At 35.5% G+C, this 8,001-nt stretch overlaps 1 protein-coding gene across 1 annotated transcript in view; it reads right to left on the bottom strand.

Moving 5' to 3' along the window:
• Positions 1-2,246: 2,246 nt before the first annotated feature.
• Positions 2,247-8,001, bottom strand: part of NPR3 (natriuretic peptide receptor 3) — a 118,113-nt gene continuing 112,358 nt past the window's right edge. The window contains exons 7-8 of the mRNA XM_068251250.1: positions 5,996-6,080; positions 2,247-3,208 (exon numbers count right to left, since the gene is read on the bottom strand). Coding sequence (XP_068107351.1) covers positions 3,097-3,208; positions 5,996-6,080 — 197 coding nt within the window. The 3' untranslated portion in view covers positions 2,247-3,096. The remainder of the gene's footprint in view (positions 3,209-5,995; positions 6,081-8,001) is intronic.

Raw genomic sequence — 8,001 nt, 5'->3', positions numbered from 1 at the left:
GCAAAGGGATCTCAAAAATACAAGATGAAACACACCTTTGGTAATCTGGGGCTGAAAGAGCAGGTGAATGGTTAAAAATGGTTCAAAAATTGATTAAAAAATATGTCACCACATGGCAAAATAAAATACTTTTTTAAAATTATATCACTATTTTTAAAGAAAAATTAAAATAAAAAAGTCAGATTCATTATGTTGAACGACATTTCAAATACATGTTCTTAGAGAAATGATAAAAATGACATGCAAATATAGCATAAAATATTTAGCATAAGAGCAACAATACCACTCAATATTTAACAGATAATATAGATTTTAATTTTTTTTTCTAGGACTACTTAGTGGGTATTTTTAATCTTGCCCCTGATTATTATAGTCAGACCATTACCTTCTGTTTTTATAATACAATTATATCTTGACTTATGCAATTTAAAAGGGAAAATACTGAAACCAGAAAATTAAATGGTTTGAGTATGTAGTTGATCAATTATTTTCAAATTTATGTTCTTAAAGAAGAACTCTGTGAAATATTAAATAAAAGTATCAATTTTTACAACTAAACATTTCTCTTTCTTATAATTAACTTAATGACTTTGAAGCCAGCACACATTTTAACAATTATTTCATTGATTTAATGTAATTTACCTACCATTTTAAAAAATAATAAGAAATTTCTGGTTGCACATTCTAGGGTCTCAGCATGGGCCAGTCCATTCTACTGTACCTGAAGCTTTAAATCAAGCATTTCAACACAACTAATCTTCAGTGGTCTAGTTTAAGAGCATTATGTGTGCCAACTTAGGAAATATTAAAAAAACTGCAGTTTGTAACGCTTGAAGCATGTATAGGAAATTGTATAAATTATGTCATTCAATTTTTAAATCAAATGATACTTCATAGAGTTCTTCTTTGCTATCCTACAGAAATATGCGTACACATAAAGATAACCTAACAACGGCTAACAGTAAATGCAATGATGTTCTTCAAAATACAAATAATGTTCCTTTCACTGTATTTTATGTTATAGAACAATACAAGCTAATTTTTGTCACCAGAACTACAGCTGATACCTAGGCCCCAAAATAGGCATGCTACATGGCAATCGATTTTTACTGTAATATAGCATTGTAATTTACTTACTTAAAATTTTGCCAAAATTATATTTTTATAACTAGTAGAATATTAAATGGAAGGAAAAGACTTGGAAGAAAAGGTTCACATAAAGAACTCTCAACAAACAAACGGGTTAAAATAAAATGGGGGAATGGCCCCACAAACATGGGAAAATGTATATTTCATGAATATTGCTGTTAGATTAATTCCATCTACTAAACATTTTTATTTACAGTCAACACTCATCAAATATATTCTTTGCTTGAAAAGATATATTTTTTCTTTTACATAACTAACAAAAATTCTGCAAAATATTAAACTACAGGCTAACAAATATTAGTTAGGAACGGAATGTTTTCTCTAATAAAAAAAAAATCTTTCCTGTACAAGGCTATAAGATACTTGCTATTTACATTTAACTAAATATAAAATTATTCAAATTTAAAGGCATTTGTGAAACTCTGTAAATATTTCATAAGGTCCCAGAAATAGTTTACATTTCACATATCTTCCCCATGAACAACAAAGCTGTTTATACTTTGTGAAATGAAATATTGCAGGGTTCTTTATCCATAGGGCCCAGGCCAGGACCAACAATGCAAGGGTAAAGTAATCAAAATGTCTTTGAAGAAAGTCATTGTTAGTATATTTTATATGATGCTTTCATTTTATTTAGAATAAGGTACAAAGGAAGCCTTTAAAAAGTGTCATTAAGATGTCAGTGGATTCTGCATTATAACACACATATTTTGTTTTACATCTGACTTAATTTATCCAGTTGTTACAGCAAAAATTACAGATGATTTTTTTTATCAAATGTAGTGTACCATGTTTAACATCATCACTGTTGGATTTGCATTGTTACCATCAACAAAAATCACCTCTGTTAAGTTGTTAAATATGTTACAAGAAGTTTTAGTGGTATAACACAAATTCATTGTTACCTATTAAAAAAACTGTTAGACATTTCCAGAATATGCACCCAGCTGGAATCAAACAGATTACTTTTGATCACACTATTACAACTGTAGCACCAGGCCCTTAAGTTTGACAAATAAAGACTACTTTTGGTCCAAGTGTTTCTTTTCATATGCAATAAGACAACACTGATAGTTGCATCACAAAAATATTCAAAATACAAAAATACCAATCATTTATTTAGAGCAAAGTTGCCAGAACTTGAAACCTAGATAAGCTTTGGAATTTCCATGGTTTCCTATGTTTAGGCATATAGTAGAGGAAGATATGTTCAACTTCTAACATAGCTTGTATTATCAATATTAAATAAAACCTATACAACATACATTCTGAACAAACTATTCAACTAAGTTATCCTGAATAGATATAATGCAACAAAGCATTTCAACATCCACAGGATTACAGCCATGGCCTTTGCTCATTCCAGGGTTACCTTTAATTTAAAGCCCTATGTAATATTAAAGCCCTTTTGGAGACTAAGCAAAAGACAAAAACTGAATGAAAACAATTGTGGGCTAGAGTCAACAGAAGACTTAAGTGTACCTTAAAATTAAACCTTGCTTTCAGAACTGTTAATGTGATACAAATTTGGCAGTTGCATTTTAATGTTATTTAAATGAAGAAATCATTACTTAAAACATTTCTACATCTCGTTGAAATGATCTGCTATAGTGGCATATTGCTGATGCCACGCATTAAGTTTGAAAACACACTTTTTTTAAAGTCACATTTTTTTTTAAACCTGTGGGAAAATGTCTCCTTCATCCAAGGCTGAGAAATAAAAATGAAGGATATATGTGAACAAATATATCTTTTATCCAGGGCATGTTTTACCAATTTGCTAAGCATGAAACTACCCCTTTTCATGAGATGAAAGGCCATGTGGCATCAAATGATTACCAAATAATTCCTGAGTTTTTGAAATAAAAAAAAAAAAAAAAAGAATATGGTTCTACTACTCTTCTGACGCAGACATGTCTTTGGTAGCATCTTCTAATTTGTTTTTCATTATGCTGCTGAGAAGTTAGATCTTATGGAGTCTTCTCGAAGCTGTCTGTGTTTGCCGATGTTACAGTCATCAAGAGGATTTCGCCTTTCAATAGTTATTCTGTATTTCTTCCTAGAAATCAAAAAAGTACATAAATAAATAAAAAGAATTAGCTTACAATCACTTCCGTCAGAGCAATTCCACAGAATAAACACTTTATCAATGGCATTTTACAGGTTTTAAAGAGACTCTGAAGTCTGCTGAAAACTGGATTAATCCCCCCTAACTCCCCGGGGAACATTGCGGGGAGCGCTTCCGCATAGAGGCAGTGCTTTGGGCTGTAGCTCTGCCTCTACACGTTTCCATCTGTGCGGATCGCCGCCTCCGCCCACCCCTCTCAGGCTTCTTTTACTGAGAGGGGCGGGGAGAGGCGGGGATCAGCACTGATTGACGTGCATGGAGGCAGAGCTACAGCCCAAAGCTCTGCCTCCCTGGGCAGCAAAATCCACAACCAAGAAAGTCGTGGATTTTTGTCCAGGGAGTTAGGGGTGATTAATTGAGTTTTCAGCCGCTGGGATGCGGCGTTTTAGGTGGGGCAATTATGTTCAAGAGATTTTTAAAGTAAAAACCTGATTTTTTTGGAGGCTTCAGAGTCTCTTTAAAGTAATATTTTTATTAGCATTACATTTTTAAGTTTAGAAACTGATAGTTCACACATTTGACTACTTGCGCTAAGGGGTGTATACAAAGTTTTTTCTATTTTTCTTTTACATATTGTTATCTTTAGCATAAAAATCTATATTTTTATTAATATCTATGTACTTATATATCACTGATAGTTTATGCAGTAATTTACAGACTACATAGTCAAGTTGCTAACTGTCCCTCAGAGGAGCTCACAATCTAATCTCCAGTAGTCCTAGATGTAGTATCCCACCCACAGTCTAATGCTGGCCATACACCAAGCGATTTTTAGTGACTGTGATTATATTGTCCATTGCAACGCAACATGACATTGTGAAAGCAGCCTCAAGTTTTTAAAGAGACTCTGTAACAAAATGTTCAGCCTTATTTCTTCTATCCTATAAGTTCCTATACCTGTTCTAATGTGGTCTGGATTACTGCAGCCTTTTCTAGTTGCACAGTGGCTGTATTATTTCTGTTATATATCTAATCTTCTTTCCTCTGACGGCTGACGGGCTCAGGCACTCAGGTAGGAATGTGCTGGTTTGCTTGTGATAGGATAGAGGCTATACACACATCCTCTCCATGCCCCATGCAGGCTCTGTGTGAGTCACAGACTTAGCACCTCTCAGCCTATCACACTCTGGTTAGAAGCCATGTCTTTTGTTTGTAAACACTGCTTAAAACTGGCAGTTACAAGCCAGGAATGCAGCAGGGAATGGCAGAGACAGCACAGAGGGGCACAGGAGAACATAATAAATAGAATGATATGCTTTTTATTGTAAGAATTTTAGAGTACAGATTCTCTTTAACCACTTCACCACTGAGGGGTTTTACCCCCTGACCACCAGAGCAATTTTCACCTTTCAGCGCTCCTTCCACTCATTCGTCTATAACATTATTATTATTTATCGCAATGAAATTAACTATATCTTGTTTTTTCCGCCACCAATTAGGCTTTCTTTAGGTGGGACATTATGCCAAGAATTATTTGATTCTAAATGTGTTTTAATGGGAAAATAGGAAAAATGTGGGAAAAAAATTAATTATTTTTCAGTTTTCGGCCATTATAGTTTTTAAATAATGCATGTTACTGTAATTAAAACCTATGAAATGTATTTGCCCTTTTGTCCTGGTTATAAAACCGTTTAAATTATGCCCCTATCACAATGTTTGGCGCCAATATTTTATTTGGAAATAAAGGTGCATTTTTTTCAGTTTTGCGTCCATCCCTAATTACAAGCCCATAGTTTATAAAGTAACAGTGTTGTACCCTCCTGACATAAATATTTAAAAAGTTCAGTCCCTAAGGTAACTATTTATGTATTTTTTTTTTATTGTACATTTTTTAATTTTTTTTAATTACAAAAAAAAAAAAAAAATTGGGAGTGTGGGAGGTAATGAGTTAATTTTTTGTGTAAAAGTAATTTATTTGTATGGGAAAAATGTTTAGGGTGTAGTTTTACTATTTGGCCACAAGATGGCCACAGTAACTTTTTGTTTTAATGCGACCTCCAAGCGTCCTTCCGGAAGCTTGGAGGAAGTACTTGGAGGCTGAGTAAGTGTGTGTTTTTCCCAATGATCGCGCTGCCCATCGGAGAGCAGCGGATCATTGCGGGGCTTAGATCAACGAACGGGAATGGATTTTCCCGTTCATTGATCTCCGGGCGAGCGGGCGGCGGCGTGTTTACTAGCGGCGGGCGGCGTGTTTACGAGTGGGAGCGCGGACAGCGGCAGAAACGCGGAAAGTACGGATTTCTCCGTCCCTGGGGGTTAAAGGATGGAAAAAGGGACGGAGAAATTCGTACGCGTGGGGGTAAAGTGGTTAAACCTGGTTCTAAAAAACCCAAAACAATCAAATGACCAGGGTAAAGGCCTGTACCCAACATGCAATTTCCCCGATGATTTTTCTGACGACAAGTGATTTTTTTTGAAGCAATGAGCAATAATTTCTGCTATCTCACAACATGGGTACAGGTGCAAGGTCATGCGAACATCATTTAGCATCGCGCAATGATAATGACCATCACGGCAGATTCCATTTTTAAGATCCCAACAGATCCAGGCAAGCAAAGCGATTACTTGACTTCCCATTTGCGCCCGTCCTGTAATGGACTGGGGAGCGCTTGTTGTTATGGGATGCCGAAGGATCTTTCTTCCTGGGTCGCTGCGGTGAGTATGTAGCTGAACAATATTGTCAATCTGGATGTTACAGATCCATGGTGTGGGACATACCTGAAAAAGTAAAATGCCATGAGGAGTCCTGTGCCTAGAAAGGCGCCAATCACAATACCAGTCACTGCCGATTCTCCTAATCCACCTTTTTAAAGAGATGAAAAAAAAATGAAAATATTACCGTTACTTTGAAGAACACCTAATAAAAAAGGTAAAAAGAAATAATTAAGTGCCATTACATATAATTGAAGACGAGAAGACAAAAAGTACCCAGACGCCCAAAAACATTTTTGTTAATAATGTGGGTAACTTTAACTATGGAGTTTTTATTGCTTTCCTATCTTTCTGTTTTGCCTCTGGGAAGAAGAAGTTTGGACAACCCCTATCCCTATGGGAAATGGACAGCAATAAAGACCTAACAAAGTTTCCAGCTAGTGAAGATATTCTACATACATCGAATGCAAGAAGAAACATATGATATGTTGATCAGGTGACTGATTTGTAAGTCTCCGAATGGCTGGTTCGAGATTATGCAAGCTAAAACAGGAAGCAGAAGTGAGACATGATCAAAGCCAGCCACTCCGAGACTTATGGTGGCCACTAATGGTCCAATTTTGTTCATCCAATCTTACCATTTCTATGTAATACAAGGGACTGCCTAAATTATCCATTCAATATATTCACTCAATTTACCCTTATACTACATACATTTGGTAAAATTAGATGAAAAAGATTGGATCATTAGTGGCCACCTTCACTAATTCATTATTTGATCATCATACTACTGGGAAAAACACTGGTAACAGAACAGCATTCAAACAGTTAAACACAGAACTTTCTTCTTCAGTGGGAAGCGTAGCATCATTGCCGAACTTTAGGAAGTGGTTACAATAGTAGCTGATAAGAAAACAAACAAGATAATATAAACACTGCTAGCAGTATCTTCGCTAAAGTGGACCTAAGGACATAATTAAAGTGGAATAAAACTCTGACATACCATTCACTAAAAATGTGTTTTCCTACTTTTTACTACACATGCAGACATCATATTTGCTTCTGTGCACAAGATATATTGTCCATTTACAAATTACAAGTTCCCAAAGTACAGTTTATCTGCTCTGAAAGCTGCCACTGCATTTTATTCATAGATGCTGTAATTCTAGATTAAAATCTTCTAGTGATTATTTCTCAACGGTGTGCATGCTAGAAGCAGAGTGCTCATTTTCAGCACAGCTGGAAATGTAGCAAACAGAGGAATGTAAACAAAACAATGTTATCTCCTCTTCGGATGCAGATCATAAGCTGAAGGAGCTTTCCACTGCAGAACAAAGTGCTGTGTTTAACTGTTTGAATGTTGTTCTGCTACTTTTTTTGTGAGTAGGTTTAAGGCTGTAAGTAATACTTTAGAGAAAAGAAGAAATGCTGAGTTTAAGACAACGTTAAGACCATTCTATGTAATGCTATTGGATATCAGCCTAGCCACATAGAAAACTGTGCAGTTTTACTAACTGGAAATATACTGGATCTGAGCAAAGCTTTGAAAGCGCATCTCTGAGAGCCCTGTTTTCCATAGCTTGCTACCCTTTGGCTGAAAACATTCTCACAGCAGTGACAGAGCCAATTCACAGGACAAATTGATTGAGGAAGTTCAGGCAATAACAGGTGCAGATTATTCTTCCGTTCTGCGCGAAGCTGTCAAAAGTTTAATTAAAGATGATTAACTTTGGAGAGCTGCTTAAGTGGGTGTGAGGTTTACTGCATCCTATTTTGTATGGAACGGTCGGTAGCGCCAAAAATAGCACCGGGAAGACAGCTTCCAATCTGTGTTTTTGGCAGGTGGAAGTTTTGTTACAAGGGCCTCTGTGGATTTGCATTGCTTCATTGTGGTAATATATATATATATATATATATATATATATATATATATATATATATATATATATATATATATTGATAGTACAATGCCTGGTCACAGCAGTTCTTACACCTATACACCCCTATACTAAATCTAAATAAAGGTGACCGCACACAGGTCGAAATTTTAGTATCGATAACGGACTGATTTT

The sequence above is a fragment of the Hyperolius riggenbachi genome, chromosome 1 (assembly GCF_040937935.1).
Source record: "Hyperolius riggenbachi isolate aHypRig1 chromosome 1, aHypRig1.pri, whole genome shotgun sequence".
In the NCBI taxonomy this organism is placed as follows: domain Eukaryota; kingdom Metazoa; phylum Chordata; class Amphibia; order Anura; family Hyperoliidae; genus Hyperolius; species Hyperolius riggenbachi.
The sequence above is the reverse complement of the archived record's forward strand: the minus strand, read 5'-3'. Positions and strand labels throughout refer to the sequence as shown.